The sequence below is a fragment of the Cetorhinus maximus genome, chromosome 26 (assembly GCF_964194155.1).
Source record: "Cetorhinus maximus chromosome 26, sCetMax3.hap1.1, whole genome shotgun sequence".
NCBI classification, from domain to species: Eukaryota; Metazoa; Chordata; class Chondrichthyes; order Lamniformes; family Cetorhinidae; genus Cetorhinus; species Cetorhinus maximus.
In genome coordinates this window covers 35,329,451-35,347,545 of record NC_135904.1, presented here as the reverse complement: position 1 = coordinate 35,347,545, position 18,095 = coordinate 35,329,451, and the positions used below count along the sequence as shown (strand labels likewise).

Sequence of the window (18,095 nt, the reverse complement as noted above, 5' to 3'; positions counted from 1 at the left end):
TATAAGTCGGTCAAGTCTTCAAGTTTCCAATATGAATCCCAATTAGGGCATGCCAAGGCAAACCTCCTATGGAATTGCACACCTGCTGATGGCAAAAATTACTTCAAAGATGAACTAAAGCTGGTAATTGGCTCTTACCATTTGCATCACTAGAGCTACATTCCAAGCCATCAGGTAGAGACAGAAAGTCTACGGGACCATGGCCATATAGAATGTGTTAATATGTTCTTCCTAGCTCATCGCAGAGAAGAATGGTCCATTCAGAAGTGATGGCTAAGACATTAAAAAAAAACTAACCACCTAGGCCATAATACAATAGCCAAGGTCTGTCCAAATATGAGCTAATTAATTACTTTCTGTGGAATACTCAAAACATTACGGGGAGAGAGATTATGTGATCAGAATCACCATTTTGAAATGTCTTTTATTAAAACACTCTGGTTGTTTCTAGTGGTCTGAAGAAGAAAAGTCTGGAAATGGACTATTAGTATTATCTGTCTCCCAGCTGTCTCAAGTTCAGGGCCCTATCACTCTTATAGTTTGGAATACATCACAGAGATAGAGAATTTCAAAAGGAACTCTGTCTGCTTATATCATTCTGGGATCAACAGATAGAGAAGTTCCAGAGGACACTTCAAAATCTCAAAGTAGCCTTTCCAAGGAAAAAAAAATCAAGACCACTGTTAAAAAAAGCAGCCGTAGCCATGAACAACAGCAAGGGGATCATAAACAGTGAACTCAATTTTTTGTCTTTTATTATTGAATCTTAATTTGGCCAAAAGTTAACCTCCTCTACTGTACAACTTGTAATTTTGCATATAGATGTGTGTGTGTGCGCGCGCACGTGCACGCGAGCGTACGTGTGTTGCAAAGGCCGGGATGTGTGTTTACCTTTATAAATATTTACTTCTTTACCTGGGTGCGTTTTTAGCTCAATAAAAACTAACCCTTTTGTGTTTGAACTCAAGAAAGCCTGTTGGATTGAGTTTTTTTTTTACAATCAGCACATAAACGGTTAAGTACAGACACTAAATTGACACCTTCATTCTTATAAATTATATTATGATCAATCAAGGACTAGGAAAGAAAGGGCAAGTCCTGACATCTGTCCTCACCTGTTCATAACAATAGAACCTTGAACTCAAGGAACCAAGGAACTTCACAGGAGCATCATAAAACAAAATGGGTTGTTTGGAACAGAATTTGGAGCAGGGACCAAAATTAACGGCTTTGGCTTTAATCAATATTTAATTGTGGGGAAAATTCTGCTCATCCTATACTGAATGTCAGATAAGTGGGCTGGTAATTTAGCAACAGTGGAAGGGTCGAAATAGATGGTAGTGAGGTAGAACCGAGTGTCGTCTGCGTACATGTGAAAACGGTTATTATGCTTTTGGATGATGTTGCCAAGGGGCAGCATGTAGATGAGAAATAGGAGGGGGGGCCAAGGCTAGATCCTTGGGGGACATCAGCGGTAACAGTGCAGGAAACAGAAGAAAAGCCACTGCATGTGACAGTCTGGTTATGATTAGATATATAAGAATGAAACCTGCTGAGGGCAATCCCACCCAGCTGGATAACAGTCTAGAGGGAATCGAAGGGGATGGTGTGGGTCAACCATGTCAAAGGCTGCAAGGACAGGTCAAGAAAGAAAACGAGGGATAATTTACCTTTGCCACAGTTATGGTATCCTAGAGAGTATTTACCCCTCAATCAACATCACAAAAAAGATGATCTGGTCATTATCACATTGTTTTTTTGTGGGAGTGTGCTGTGCACAAATTAGCTGCAGCATTTCCAGTATTACAATAGTGACTACACTTCTTTCAGACATCTCATGGTTGCGAAAAGCACCAAATAAATGCAAGTCTTTTCTCTGTCACACAACATGACTTTGATACAAAGTACCTGGAAAAACTCCTTGATTACCTGGAAAAACTCGGCAGGTCTGGCAGCATCGGTGGAGAAGAAAAGAGTCGACGTTTCGAGTCCACATGACCCTTCATGACTTTGATACTGTGGCAGGAACATAAATCTGACTGCAGGGATCCAAACATGGAGTTCCAGGAGAGATGGGCACCAATTTGGAAGATGACAGCAGGTTGGAAGACATTGGAGAGGAAAGGGAGGTTGGAGATTGGGTAATTTACAAGGGCGGTGAGGTCAAGGGTTGTATTTTGAGGAGAATGATAATAACGGCAGATTTAAGAACAGAGAGAGAGAGAGGGGGGGGGAGAACAGATTTTATGGAGAAAGGGAAACACCTGAAGAGAGAGAACTAGTAACAATATTGGTTAAGATGGGGACCAGGAAGGGAAGTTTAGATAGTCAGCAGTTTAGTAGGAATAGGATCAAGGGAACCGGAGTTGGATCTCATGGACAAAATGAACTTGAAGATGGCATGGGGGTGGGGTGGGGGGAGGGTGATTGGAGAGGAGAGAAATTAAAGAAAGACGCGAGTTCAGGAGCTAGGACAAGAAGGAACTTTAGATGAAGTTTGACCTGGTGGCCTAATGGAAAAGGGGGACGTGGCAGAAGCAGCTGATTGGATGGTCTCAATGTTGTTGACAGTTAAGGGAAGACGGTTAGATTTTCTCTTGTTGGAAAGATCTCTTTCCCCGAATGGGTTTTGAGGTCCCAGTGAACAGCTGAATTCAAAAAGTGGTGAAATTATACAAGCTGCTTCACATGCTTGAATCTCCTCAATACACTTGATACACCACTGATGGCTGGATGTTGACTTCAGTTCTTGGATAGTTCTATCCATAGGCTGGATGCAATGCCAGGACACTCCAGCAGCTAACACCGCTGTCAATATCCACCTTACTCCACTGCCACCCAGTACATCCCTGACATTGGTTACCTCTACACCCAGGTCTTTCCCGTTACTTGTTTGTCACCTAAGCCAATGCAGGGTTGGGGATTATTGAGGAGCTGCTCCATCTTCAGCCCTGCTGCCTCTGTCGTGATGGAGCCACTGCCAAAAGCAACTAAGGTCTAGACTTGCATCACGGTTAAAGACAGATAGCCACAGCAGGGAAGCAGAGATTCACTGCAGTTTGATGGTAAAGAGCTTCCTGTTGTAATTCAGTCCATGCTTCTAGTGGAAGAAAAAAATCCCCACACCAGCATACATCATATTGGGAGGATCCTAGATAGTCAGGTATCCCTGCATGGGCTGAAAACACAAATGTCTCCTTGCTCCACCACCAGCATCCCCCCCCTACACCCTGGCTGAACATCCAGGATCAACCATGAGGGCCCTGGTGTCAGGTGGAGGTGCTTTCTTTCCTTCCACCAAGATGTGTCCTTTGCCATTTGGGGCTGCTTGGTCTCTGATTACAGGAAACACTGTTTCTCTCCTTTCATTCAGCTTCTGTCATTCCACTTCTACAAAGAGCCCATTCTCCCTCTCACTGACACTGAAACGGCCCCTCTAATTCGGACTTATATACTTCTGTTTGGTTCTTCACTTCCCCTCCCCCTCAACAGCCCTAATCCTGGAGGGAGGGTCTCCCTGCTCTCCCTGGGGGGGCAGGACTTGGAAATAAACCCAGGGATCTAAAAGAAACACTGCATTTATATAGCCTCTTTCACAACCTCAGGGTGTCCCAATTTGCACACATCAAGCTCCAACAAACAGCAATGTAATAATGGTCAGATAACCTGTTTTGTTGTTCTCAGTTGAGGGTTAGTTATTGGCCAGGGCACCAGAGAGAAATCCTGTGCTCTTCTCTGAAAGAGTGCCAACTTTTACAGCCACTCAAGGGAAGACAGGGCCTTGGTTCTACCTCTTAGCCGATAGACAGCAATGCTGACTGACAGAGTCCTGCCCTGAAGTGTCAGCCTAGTTTATATGCTCAAATCCTGGAGTGGGACTTGAACCCACGACCTTCTGGCTGAGAGGTGAGAGTGCTGCCAAGCTGAGCAATGGCTGACAACTGCTTTACAGAAATACCTAGATTTAATCACATTAACAGAAACCTGGCTGCAAACCGAACAAGAACAGAAAATAAACCTATCAGGATATCATGTGCTTAGGGGACAAAGATAAAAAAGGAAACAGAGTGGTAAAGATAGTAAAATAGGGAATCCATTCTGGACAGAGGATGGAATACAGACAGAGTCAATGTGTAGAGAGTTGAAAGAGAACACAAGGGCTTCTTGTGAATGACAGAGCACTAAATTGTGTAAATGAAATTGAAGAGGAAAACTGTGGTCAGATATGAATGAGGGGTATTAAAAACTTCCAGAGCTTAGGGCCTAAGCACAACCACTAGCGGTGGAGAAATTAAAATCAGGTCCTCAAAAGGCCAGAATTCAAGGAGTACAGTCCAGATTTCAGAGGCTTGGGAGTTACTGGAAGAGGTTAAAGAGCTAACTAAGATGGTCCCACTAGGAAAAGGAAAAAATCAGTACAAAAAAAAACCATCAGATTGGACTAGGGGCAAATTTTTAAATGATAAGGAAAGAGATTGCAGATGTGAAGTGGTGGAGGAAACCAAAGGGAGATGGAAAAAAAAAATTGCTGACACACTAGAAATTGTATTTCAGGACTCCATTCAATATGGGTGTGATTCGCCAACTGGAGATTTGCCAACGTACTATGCTTCTTTTAAAAAAAGGAGACAGAAATGATCTCGGTAATTACAGGTCAGTTAGTTTAACATCTGTGCCAGGGGTAAATTTAGAGTCTTTAATTAAGAAGGATGCTACCAATGGTGTCGGAATTTGCAAACGCTACCAAAATAGAAGCTGCAAAGGGTTACAGGATATGTGAATGAGCTAAAATGGAAGTTGGCATTCAATGTTAGGTAATGTGAGGCGATGCATTGAAATCAAAAAAATTACGGCAGTAATTATACTTTGAATGGAAGTAGGTTCGGTACTGTGAAAGAACAAAGGGGAACATTAAAGGGGAACAAAGAGCATTAGGGGAACAGGCTCAAAGGACAATAAAAGCAGCACCCCAGGCTGACAGAACTAAACAAAAATGCAATTCTAGCTTTTATCAAAAAGTAGAGAACATGAAAGCCAAGAAATAATAAGACCATAGAACACTTTCAAAACTCCAGTTAGAGTACTGTGCATCGGATTAGATTCCACACAGTATAGTGAGGCTTTAGGAAGGGTACAGCACAGATTCACCAGGGTACTGCCTGCTATGATGAAATACAAATACTAAATAAGAGGTCTGAAAAATTTGTGTGTAGAAGGCTTAAAACAATGCAGATTACATTGTTGTATTGCTCTTATCTGAACCGAAGAATTAAAGGATCAATATTTAAATTTTTGATGATATTTGTGATATTGAGTGGGGTGTGTTGGTGGCAAATTGCGATGTGGGATTGTGAAAAACCACAGGAGAGCCCCGACAGGCCAGCAGGACAGGCAAATGTTCCAGAACATGAATAACTTTGAAGTAACATAATTAGGAAGTAAGGCCAGAGAAAGTAAACATGTTTTAACAGGTAACATTTCTAAGGCAGAATAGGAACAGAGGGACTTTGGTTTGCAGACAAGTGAGCTGTTTAAAGTGACAGTACCGAGTAGATAAGAAGGGAAAATGGAAAGGTCGGTTTTGATCCAAAAGAACATACAAACATCTATTGAAGCAGAGTCCATGGGGCAAGAGTTTAAATGATTCAAATCCCATTCACTTACCACAGAGTTAAAATCAGGCCCCATTTCCTTTCTTAAAGGGGAATTGTTTGTGTAAAAAAAAAACCCAGCGTATTAAAGAGTGTGGGGAAGGAACAGGAGAGGGGGTTTAGGCTAGGTGGGAGATCAAACCGCAAGGGGCTGAGAAGGAGAGCAGGATCAGATTGGGTGCTCACATGAAGCAAAATGCCCACATAAACAGGACGGATCAAATGGTCTCATTTTGCGCTGGAACATTCCCTCATTCTTTGAAACACCTGAAAAACAAGTAGAAAAACAGAGAGAGAGAGAGAGACAGAGAGAGAGAAAAAGAGATACAGAATGAATAACAGTGAGAGAGAGTAGAGAGACAGACAGTATGGGCTGGAGTTGCTGGAGTTTCGAGTGGGGAAACTCGAGTCAGGAAATTTCCAAACTTGTCAAACCCGTCTCTATTTAAGGAGCCCCATTAGACTCAATGTACAGTGCAGAGAGGAAGCATGGGATTGAGTCAGGTCCACTGATCCCGGAAGCAGATCTTAGGCAGCACGGGAACGGGCGAGGCTGGCTGGTTAAACACTAACCAGTTGGGATCGAGTCAGGCCCTCTAGCCCTCACCCTATCAACCCCCACTACACTCCCATGGCCAATCATACACCTCCATGTCACCTTCATGTCAACTTATGCCCTCCATCCACCCCTGCCCCCTCATACCTCGCATGCCATCTCATAACCACTCATTCAGCATCCATCCTTTGCAGATCTCGGAACGATGTGGAGATGATAAAAAATAAACTTCTAACAATCTAACATGGCTATCACTCATAAACACTTGCTAGTGAAAAAACTACAATTCAAGACACCCAATCAAAGCTTTTAAATCTCCTCAAATGGTTAATTTCTTATAAAAGCAAACAAACTTCTAATCAGCCCCATATCAAAGGTAGTTAATCATTTAATAGCTTCTTTAAACTGCCAATCAAACCGTGAGCTGCGAACTCCTGGGATAATTGTAGCTTTTGAAACTCAACCAAGCATTCATAATGACATAATAAAAGTCCTTGCAAAACTTCAACAAAGACCTATATTGAAACTGCATGACCAGATGGGAATTTTTTTTCTAACCTACACTAGATAGTCTATCAATCAAAGCAGTTGAGCAGAGTTTTTCTTAAACTCTCACTGACAACTAAAGCCTGGTTTCTTCATGTTTAAGGAACAGGTGCTATGAATTCAATTCATGATGTATGTGTGTGCTATATAAGTTCGCAGTCTATGAATATTGTAACTTTTATGTTACGGGGGCTCCAATGCTGTTATCTTGTTTCCTGCCTAGTAACAAAGGTGGGAGCCTCTAGGAGTGTGTTGATAGGTCCTACAGTTCAATTTAAGGGCCAATGAACAACTCTTCTTCTGTCAGTTTGAGGTAGTCTGTCAGCCTGGGAGTGTCACAGAGGCAGAAAAGGGCAGAAATAGATCCCAGTTAACTTAAGCTAAAGAAAGTGCTGCAGGGATAAGACTTTAAGTACTGTGGGCCATTGGGGCAAAGGTATCCCTTCGGAGAAGTGGTATTGTCCTTGGCACTGCCATAGATCTGAAAGTTTTCTCGTAAGCTAGTATTGAGTCACTCAGGAATTCAGGGAGAAGGAGTCACAGAAGGAGAGATTGAAACCATGCGAGGTGGGCCATTGTTAAAGCCATCTGAGTGGGAGCAACTTTGAGAGAATTCCAAGGCAGGATCTTCAAAGCTAGAGATTGGAAACCCTCATGAGAAAGGCGAAGTTTCAGCCAGATTGGTTGACTCACAGTGGAGCTACGTCTGGGTGATTTCATGAGAAATCTATGGACTCTGCCTTGGTTGCATCTGTCATTTACTCTGTACTGAGGTGTGTTCGACCACAGTTTATCTGTTAATTCACATGTCTCTCATACTTACCCTGAATGTTAAGAATATACGATACATATCGTAAATTGTTTTATCTTTCTGAACTTGGATAGTAACTTTGTTTTTGTTTGTTCAAAACCCGTGGAATCTCTTGGCTTTATTCCAAAAGCAGTTGTCTTGAATCTCAACCTTTCTCTACTTTAAATAAAATGTTATTGGTCCCTAACCGGATCTCCCCCCACATCCCGTGGTCTGGCCAAGGGTCATAACACAGAGGATTTAAAAATCTTTAGGTCATGACACTTAGACAGACCTTTTCCATCCTTAAAGAGCGTTTACATCTACTCCATCAATTCGTGAATCCCTCACTGCAGGTTGCAACAGCCAAAATGAGGTCTTTTTGTACTCAGCACCAGGTACAAATGGCCCTGCTGTGTTCGTGTTTCCCTCCTGTGTGATTCACGCCCGCCCCCTTTCCACTACCAGGAAAAATTGGATTTGTCAGATATTAGGGCAGAACTGCCACCCGCCATTTCTAAAGGTCCACAGGACTGTCCCAGCTCTGTGAAAATCTGGCCCAATTTATTATATTTTGTCCATAGGGGCACAGCTGAAATGTATTTTAAAAGTAAGTAAAAGTGAAAGCAAACTGTTACCAGCAGAGTATTTTTAAGAAGCCAGTTCCCTTCCACACTGTGGACAATTTCATTGTTACATTTGGCACTAGACCCAGGTTTACTTATTTAGACTTAATTCCTCTGGTTCTTTGCAGGACAATCAGCAGCAAGTCTCTTCCCACTGGCTCTGGTCTATCACAATTTCTTTAAATCCAGCCTAGATGCAGTCCTGCTCTTGAAGGTCCTCCTTAAATGTACTATGCCAGGTCTTCTTTGACGGGCCCCATCTTCTTTTTCCATCTGGTGATGTCCATTCTACTGAAACTCTGGTGGGGGGTATATCTGGGAGACAAAATACATGTCCGGTCAGTTTCAGTCGTCTCTCTATCATGATATCCTGGAGGTGTTTCTGACCAGTTCTCTGTAATACTTCTTCCTTGGTGATGTTGTCTCTCCATGCGATGCTCAGGATCTTATGTAGGCCGTGCTGGGGAAAGACGTTCAACTTACTTGACACCTTTGCTGTTCCCTTCCATGTCTCACTGGCAAAGATTGCAGGTAGTACTACTATGGACATGTAGGGTTGCAGCTTCATGGTAGTGTTGATGGTGTTGGATGCTGAGACTGTGTGGAGCCACTGGAAGACTGGTTTGCTGTTTTGCTGATTCTTGTGTGGATGTCGATCTCTACATCACCCTCCCTGGGGATGTTACTTCCTAGGTTGGGGAAGTGGTTGATGTCCTCGATGTTCTGTCCAATGGTGATGGAAGGGCCTTGTTGCCTTCTAATCATCATTGTCTTGGTCTTCCCGCAGCTGATATGTAGACCAACCTTGGCGCCACTGCTCTCAAGACTGGTGATCATGTCTTAGACCACGCACAATTCTTCAGCCAGCAACGCCATGCCATCTGCAAAATCCAGGTCCATCAACCAGTGATGTTACCACGTGATGCAAAATCTGCACCCACCATCGCTTTCCTCATTATGAAATCGACAACCTAGAGGAAAAGGAATGGGGAGAGTGTGCAGCTTTGCCGTACTCCTGTGATGATGTTGGAGGAGCCCGGGGTGCCCAAGCTGGCCTTAACACAGCTGCTGGAGTCGCGGTATAAGGCTTTGAAGATGTTAATATGCCGTTCCAGGATGCCAAACTGTATTGCGATATACCAGACTGACTATCAATGTATGCTATCAAAAGCCTTCTTGAAATCAATTAAGTTGATAACAAATGGCTTCTGATACTCTAGGCTTTGCTTTAAGATGTTCCTGAGTGTAAAGATCTGCTCAGCACAATCTGCCACCCCAGAAACCTGCCTATTCTTCATGAAGGGTACTGTCTTCTTCTGCTATAAATCTGTTTGGGGAGCGCCATGCTGAAAACCTTACCGGGCACTGACAGCAGTCTTCACCTTGCCGGGCACTGACAGCAGTCTTAACCTTGCCGGGCACTGACAGCAGTCTTAACCTTGCCGGGCACTGACAGCAGTATTAACCTTGCCGGGCACTGACAGCAGTATTAACCTTGCCGGGCACTGACAGCAGTCTTAACTTTGCCGGGCACTGACAGCAGTATTATGCCCCTCCAGTTGTTGCAGTCAATGAGATTCCCTGCCTTTGGCCGTTGGAGCAATCATCAAGCTAAACCCAGAAATGAACCAATAAATTGGCACCATTTAGATTCAGTATAATATTCTATGTATTTTCCATTTTAGCTGACACATTGAAGACTAACATGTGGCTCCTCGATCCACAAAGTTGTAAGTTTCACCCAGCTTTATACATAATTAATTTGAATTTCCACGAATTCGCTTCACCGTATACTTTTAAAGATGAAGAATACATACACTGAGGTTTAATGGAATTTGTTCATTTAATCATTCTGTAAAAACAAAGCTGATTTCAATCAAATTGATATTTAGCCTTTGCTAAGCCTTCTTGGAGCTTTTAAAAGTAAATTATTGGCATAGCGGTCAATAAACTCATGTCTGACTGTGTGGTTTAAAGGCGGAGTCAGCATACAGCGTACACTCGGTGTTCAGTTTTGCTGCAGGTTCAGACCACTAAAGCAAATATCATACAGAGCCAGAGCACTCATGTTGGAAGGGGAAAACGTAGTTTAAAAAAAGCAACTCCCTCTGAGTAAACGCAAAACAGCATGAACAATCCAGCTTGCAATCCTGTTTGCCCTTCCCTCAAACGGAATCAGGGTGTTAATATAAATATGGTCAGAATTAATACATTTCAATACAATAATGCTTACATTTATTAGGATCCTAAGATAGTGTTAATGCTGCGCACAAGAAGTTTTTAGTTACCAATTTGGCAAGCCAACCAAAAGCCAAACCACACTGAGCTTAGCGAAAATATAACTGAGCTGAGGTAATGTTCAACCTACTGCCTCAAAACACACTGCAGGTTTCCAGCAGGTACACTTTCAAAAGGGCTAAAGTTAAAAACCATGCTATTTGTTTTCTTTAAATTTCTTTACACGATATTTTTACGAAACCACATTTTCCCACAGCCGATGAGGTAAGTGATGAGAGAAAGTCACATACTTTTAGTCTCTACGCTTTCAGAGCAAAACTCACTACTACGGTCTGAGCTGGAGGAACATAAAGAGTTTTCAGATGGTTGGAGGAGGTCACAAAGTTAGGACAGAGCAATTTAAACACAAGGATAAGAATTAGAAAACTGAAGCGCTGATGGACTAGGAGTCAACATAACTCAGCAAGTGCAGGGCTGAAGAGTGAAAGGGACTCAGTGCGAGTTGGGATACAGGCAGCAGGGTTTTGGATCAGCATGAGCTTATGGAGGGTGGGAAGCAGTGAAATATCAAATTTGGATGTAATGAAGGCATGGGTATGGGTTTTAGCAGCAGATGAACTAATAAGGGGTAGAGTGGGAAATGTTAGAGAGGTTGGGGATATTGAAAAATTAGCTCCGGTTCAAATAGGACACCAAAGATTGTGAACAGTTTCAAATCCTAGCCCTATAAATTCTATATTCGCTACCAACCTGAGGTTAAAGCCTCTTCAGGCAAACCATCTTCAGCAGGCTGGCGAATGTTCCAAGACGTTAGAGGAAGGTGGTGGATTTCTTCAGCTGAAGCCAGTTTCACCATGTCCATGTGGTTGCTTCGAGATTTGTACCGGGGAATGAAGCACTCCTTTCCATGCCGGAAAACATCTTTTATTATGTCTTCTGTCTGAATTTCATCAGATATGCTTAAAAAGACAGCAATTCTTTGGCAATTCTGGTACTTGGGGTGAGCTATTAGCTGAAAGAGAATTACAGATGTAGTCAGTAGGAGTCATAAGAACATATGAATTGGAGAAGGCTATTTAGACATTTGAGCCAGTTCTGCCAGTTAATGGGATCATAGCTGGTCTGTGACCTAACTCCATGTACCCATTATTTCCCCTTTTCCCTTAAAAGCTTTAGTTAATAAAAATCTATCAATCTTTGAGTTAAAACTAACAATTGACCTACCAGCAGATACACTTTAAGGAAGGGAATTGCAAACTTTGACCACCCCCCCATGTGTAGAAGAGTTTCCTAAGTTGGCTCCAGACAGGTCTGGCTTTAATGTTTAAACGACACCCTCAGTCCTAGACTCCACAACAAGCAAAAACTGTTTCTCTCAACCTATCCTATCTGTTCCCCTTAATATCTTGAAAACATCAATAAAATCACTCCTCAACCTTCTAGATTCCAAAGAATAAAACTCGTAACTTAAATCTTGAAATCCAGGTAAGTCTATGCTACACTTTCTCCAAGGCTAGTGTATGCTTCCGAAGATGTGGTGCCTAGAACTGTTCACAATACTACAGGTGTGGTCTAACCAAAGCTTTGTATTGCTGAAGCATGACTTCTACACCTTTGATATTCTAATCCTTTGGATATAAAGCCCAGAATTCTATTTGCCTTTTGAGTTTTTAAGTTACGTGTTCATGACATTTTGACAATCTATGTATGGGCCTCCACCTCTACTTTATCTAGTATTTTGCTTTTATTTTACTTTACTCTACTTTATCTAGCTTTTCACCATTTAGAAAATATTCTGGTTTTTTTTTTAGGTCCAAAGTGGATGAACTCACATTTATCTACACTGAAATCCATCTGTCACAGTTTTGCCTATTCGCTTAATCTATCAATATCTCTTGGTAATGTCGCCTATCTTTGTCTCATCTACAAATGTTGATATGTTGACTTCTATTTCATCATTTAAGTTGTTAATAAACACAGTGAATAATTGAAGTTCCACGACAAATCCTTGGAGGACACCAGTAGTCAATGAGAGTACCTGCTCACTGCCCCTATCCACTGTCTCCTTCCGCTCAGCCAATTTCTTAACCAGGTCATTCATTTGCCTGTAATTCCATGATAGTGGAGTGAGGCAGAAAATGTAAAGAAGGCGAGAAATAAGCTGAAATCAACAGGATGAAAGAGACAGTGATGTGATTGTTCAGCCATATGGACTGTACCATAAGTGAAATGCATCAAGTGGTCATACTGGACATAGGCTGGTTGGTGAACTTTAGAGGATTAGACGGGAAAAAGCCTGTGAAGTGAGCGCATGGCAAGGAGCAGTGTTGATAATGAGTGCTGGCGCTAAATCGGAGAGCACTACCACCCTCACCTGAAGGTGATGGATTGAAGCCCTTATTTAGAGACTTGAGCACAAACTCAAGTCCTATATGTCCATGCCTGTGTTTGCACTATTCTAGGATTCAATCTTCCTGTTCGGGAGGAGGGGGGGGTTGGATGAGGACAGATCCAGGAGCAGGGGGGGTGGGGATTGCCTTGAAGGAGTGGGGATGGTGGGTATCTGTGGTCAATGTGTCTGGGAGGAGTGGGAGGGATGTGAGGGAGTGGAGACCATGAGGGGGAGGGGCCTGTGATGGGCGGGGTTTGTGAGGGGAGGAGCACGTGATGGGCGGGGCCTGTGAGGAGGCGGGGTCTGTAGGCCAGAGTCTATTGGACGGTTTGTGGTGTCGAGGTTGGTTTGATGGTAGCTGCTGGAAACCTTCCAGAGTCACGGGGTGAACGACCTGAGCAGCGGGTTATGGCGATGGCGATGGCCAGGCCTAGCCAGACCAGGCCTGGCCTTGCTCTGCTCTCACTCACCCGCCGGCTCACGGCCTCTGTCTGTCTCCGTTTCTCGGCGTCACTCAGAGCCGCTACCCTCCGCTTCATTTCCAGGCGAAGCGCCTTCTTAGCGGCTGTCAGCGCGGCCATGTTCCCCGGGCTGAGAGCAGGCGGCGCGTCCCCGGCTTCCATCAGAGGCGGGAACGCGCGGATTAGCCACGGGCCCCCAGTGCACCTTGACCTTTGCAACCCCGCCCCCTGGACCTGGCCCCGCCCCTCCTGACTGGCCCCGCCCATCACTGTGTCACTGCGACTGACAGCAACACAATCTAAACCAGAAGTGCCCTGCGCCCCTCATCTTAACCCTGACCCGGGCCGAATGTATTCCTGACCCTAATCCTATCGTAACCGTAATCCAAACCCTACTCTGACAATAACCAAAGGCACAATTAATAAATAACCAAATTGACAATTTCCATAATTAACACAACTTTATATTAATACATTAGTTTCTTATGACCTTTATTTATTTTCACGTTACGGTGACACCATCAACACAGCATCTATTGCATTGAGTCAAATCCTATGTTGGCCAGACCCAGGTGACAAGTTCCTTACTGTAGTAATTAGGGTTTTATTTAGGGTGTAACTCTTTCGAGTTATCAACAGATCGCATGTAACTCTTTCGAGTACATTCACAGTTCTTGGTTTCCGGGAGTGGGACATGAACCCACAACCTTCTGATTCAAAGGCGAGGGTGCTATAAACTGAGCCACAGCTGACGCCTCTTTATTTAGGGTGTAATGTACCTTTAAGAATAATACTTGTTAAGGAAGATCACATGATCTGTAGTAACCAATAGGAGATACTATGGGCTACCTCAGCAGTCAGTTTAAAGTTGGGTTTTAAGGCACACGTATAGCTGCTGCTGAATATTTTGTAAATAAACTTACAGTTTCCACTCATGAAGTGTCTGCAGATCAACTCTATCATTAATAGTACAACTCGGTCCACCATACAACAAACTGGCGACGACGATAAAACAGGATTGAACAGAAGAAATCAAGTTAAAAATAAATCGGCACTGTACCTCACCCAGTGATTGTAAGTAGCAAGCTCCGTTAGAATTGAAAAGTTACCCACTCTCAAAATACCACAATCTGGGAGAATTGATCCTTTTAAACCAGCCACAGACGATTGGTCTCAATACATAGAGCGCCTCACGTTCTTTTTTCAAGGGAACAAGATTACGGGGGAGGAGAAGAGGTAAGTGACCCTCTTGAGTACTTGTGGGAGCAAAACCTACAGTTTGATTCAAAGTTCGACTACACCCAGTGCCCCAGATTCAAAGAATTTCGATGAATTGGTGGACCTCGTGAAGGGTCACTTTCAACTCAAGCCCTCAGTCACGATGCAGAGGTTCAGGTTTAATTTGTGAAACAGAGCCCTGGGTGAGACAATTGCATGCTTCGTGGAAAATTTGAAGCAGCTAATGGAACATTGTGAGTGCGGTACGACCCTGAATGACATGCTCAGAGATCATTTAGTGTGTGGTATGAAAGAGGACTCTATTCAGAAAAGATTATTGTCCAAAGTGAATCTGGATTTCAAGAAAGCGCTAGAGATAGCGCTAACCATGGAAAGCGCAGTAAGAGATTCAAAAGCATTACAGGGTGTGCAAAATGGCGCTATCCTCCACATCGGGTGGGAAGCCTCAGCCGAAAGAGGCGCAAAAAAGCGAGACTCCACCAAGAAGCGGGAAACAGCCCCCGCCAGCCAAAGAATAAAGAAAAGTAACTTAGCAGCGAAACTGAAGAATAGTTTTAATAGAGGTGGAAACAATCAGTCTTTTAGCAATTGGAAGTTTAAAAAAAATCGAATGCTACTATTGTCACAGAAATGGACATATGATGAGGTAGTACAAGGAAAGATTCAAGCAGGTTTGTAAACAAAAGAAGCAGCCCAATGAAATCTACAATGTAGAAGAGCCTGAAGCAACAAATTCAGACATTTACTCATTGTTTAATCTGAAAGTTCGAAAGACAAGATCAATATTTGTCACAGTGAAAGCAAATGGCAAACCTGTTGGAATGGAAGTGGACATGGGAGCTTCCACTACAGTAATTGGGGAACATACCTTCAGATATTTGAATAATGGTGAACATCAATTAAGTTTAGAAGAAACAGCCACCAAGCTAAAAACATATACGGGTGAAGACATTCAAGTAAAAGGCATGAGCAGAGTAACTGCTCATTATGGAAGCCTATCGGCAAAGCTGCCCTTGATGGTGGTAGCAGGGGAAGGGCCAAGCCTCCTGGGGCAAAATTGGTTAAAGGAGGTTAAGTTAGAATGGGCTGAAATTTTCCAGTTGAGAGCAAGTGGGTTACTGCGTCACAATCAATACCCACAAAAGGCTGTACCAATATACACGATTGCCTTCTGGTGTCTCCTCCGCTTATGACATCTTTCAGAGAACAATAGAAAGCTTACTGGGTGGAGGGACTGTCCCAGGTTGTAATCTATTTAGAGCATTTGGCAAACTTAATAGAAGTCTTAAAACGTTTCTTGCAAACTGGAGTGTGTTTAAGAAAAAAGAGCACTTTCCAAGTGAGGGAGATAATCTATTTGGGTCACTGGGTAGATTCACAGGGCCTCCACCTGGTTGAGGAGAAAGTGAGAGCTATAAGAGAGGCAGCTGCACCAAAGAACGCCTCAGAGTTCAAATCATTCCAAGGAATGATCAACTATTATGGGTGGTTCTTACCCAATTTATCTACAGTGCTGCCCCCCTGCATTCTCTACTCAAAAAGAACTAATGTTGGTCTTGGGAGGTGCCCCAGAAACAAGCTTTCATAAAGGTGAAACAATTGTTGCACTCGCCCAATCTATTAGTGCATTATAACCAGACAAAAGAGTTGGTGCTGACGTGTGACGCATCTCCCTACTCTCTCATCAGATGGACGACGGCACAGAACGGCCAATAGGTTACGTATCAAGAACACTCACCACAGCAGAAAAGGGATACTCGCAGATAGAGAAAGAAGGCCTGTCCATCATCTTTGGTGTCAAGAAATTTCACCAATAAGTACACAGCCGCCATTTTACAATCGTTTCAGACCACAAACCATTGCCAGGATTGTTTAGTGAGGACAAGGCTATACCACCCAAAGCCTCAGCAAGAATACAACGATAGTCTTTAATTCTGGCAGCATATGAATACACCTTTGTACATAGGCCTGGCAATCAAATCGCAAATGCCGATGCCCCTAGTCATTTGCCTTTATAAGAAAATGATCAGCATGTCCCAGTTCTACAGGAACGTGTTTTACTGTTAAATTTCTTAGATTCGTCGCTGGTATCTGCTCGACAGATCAGAGACTGGAAAAGTTGGGACCCAGTCCTATCTCAGGTACGAGAACAAGTGCTACATGGTTGGTCACAGGAGCCCGTACCTGACGAAATGAAACCGTACTTCAACAGAAGACATGAAATAACCAGCCAGGGTGGCATCTTATTGTGGGGAGCATGAGTGATAGTTCCTCCAAAGGGAAGGGAACCACTTTTAATTGAACTATACAGTGCCCATCCAAGAATTTCCTGCATGAAGACCATAGCATGCAGCTATCTTCGGTGGCCTGGGAAGGATGGTGAAATAGAGTTTAGTAAAGCACTGGTTGCAATGTCAGCAACTACAACAATTGCTAATGACAGCTCCATTACACCCATGGGAGTGGCCTGGTAGACCCTGGGTGTGGTTACACATTGACTGTGTTGGACCTTTCCTGGAAACAATGCTCATTGTCGATGCCCATTGAAAAGTAATTTCTGTCAGCTGCTACAATTGAGAAAATACGTCAGAGTTTTGCCATTCATGGACTACCAGAAGTAGTCATTTCCGATAACATCACGGCATTTATGAGTGCTGAGTTTCAATGGTTTATCAACCTCAACAGTATCACTCATTTGAAAACTGCACTGTACCACCCTCCCTCAAATGGACTGACCGAAAGGGCGGTTCAAACCTTCAAGACAGGCATGAAAAACTAACTGGCGATTCCTTGGCAACCAAGCTAGCACGCTTTCTTTTTCATTACAGGACCACCCCTCACACAGCAACAGGTGTCACACCTGCGGAGTTATTGTTGAAACGTCGTCGCAGGACAAGATTGAGCTTAATAATGAGAAATTAGAGGGGAAGGTGGAAAGGAGTCAGGGAAGCCAGAAAACTAGACATGACTGGCATAGTCGCAAGAGGAAATTTACCATGGGAGAGCTGGTATACGTGAAAAACTTCAGGGAAGGACCAAAGTGGTTACTGGGTGAAATAAGTGTGGTGACTGGACCTCTATCTTGGAGGTGGACGGCCGGATCATCCATAAACATGTGGACCATTTAAGGAAGAAAGAGACAAATCACCAAGATTTGGTTCCACCAGTGACCATGACCGGGTCTGCGTTTCCAGTTGAGGATACTCAACCCAGGACAGATATGTCTGATGTTCCTGTAAGAGTTGAAGATACAGAACTGCAAGTGCCCACCGAAGCACCTGATGTTCAAACAACTGTGGAAGAGGAGGTTCCTGACAAAGAATCTGAAGTTGTGGAGCTGTGATGTTGCACACATACCAGGAAAGCACCTGAAAGACTGAACTTGTAAATTCCTTTCCCGGTGTAGATATTATGTTGCCTTGAAAAATAATGTACTTGAAAATATGGTATGTATAGCCGAGTTAAAGGGGGAGGAATGTAGTAATTATGGTTTTATTTAGTGTGTAATGTACCTTTAAGAAGAATACTTGGTAAAGAAGATCACATGATCTGTAGTAACCAATAGGAGAGTAGAGCAGGCTACCTCAGCAGTCAAT

The 18,095-nt window shown here is 43.3% G+C and overlaps 1 protein-coding gene across 1 annotated transcript in view; it reads right to left on the bottom strand.

The window, feature by feature from the left end:
* The window catches only part of mthfs (5,10-methenyltetrahydrofolate synthetase (5-formyltetrahydrofolate cyclo-ligase)), a 45,631-nt gene extending 32,135 nt beyond the window's left edge, over window positions 1-13,496 (bottom strand). Inside the window, exons 1-2 of the mRNA XM_078530471.1 lie at window positions 13,270-13,496; window positions 11,158-11,419 (exon numbers count right to left, since the gene is read on the bottom strand). Coding sequence (XP_078386597.1) covers window positions 11,158-11,419; window positions 13,270-13,422 — 415 coding nt within the window. The 5' untranslated portion in view covers window positions 13,423-13,496. The remainder of the gene's footprint in view (window positions 1-11,157; window positions 11,420-13,269) is intronic.
* Window positions 13,497-18,095: the final 4,599 nt, after the last annotated feature.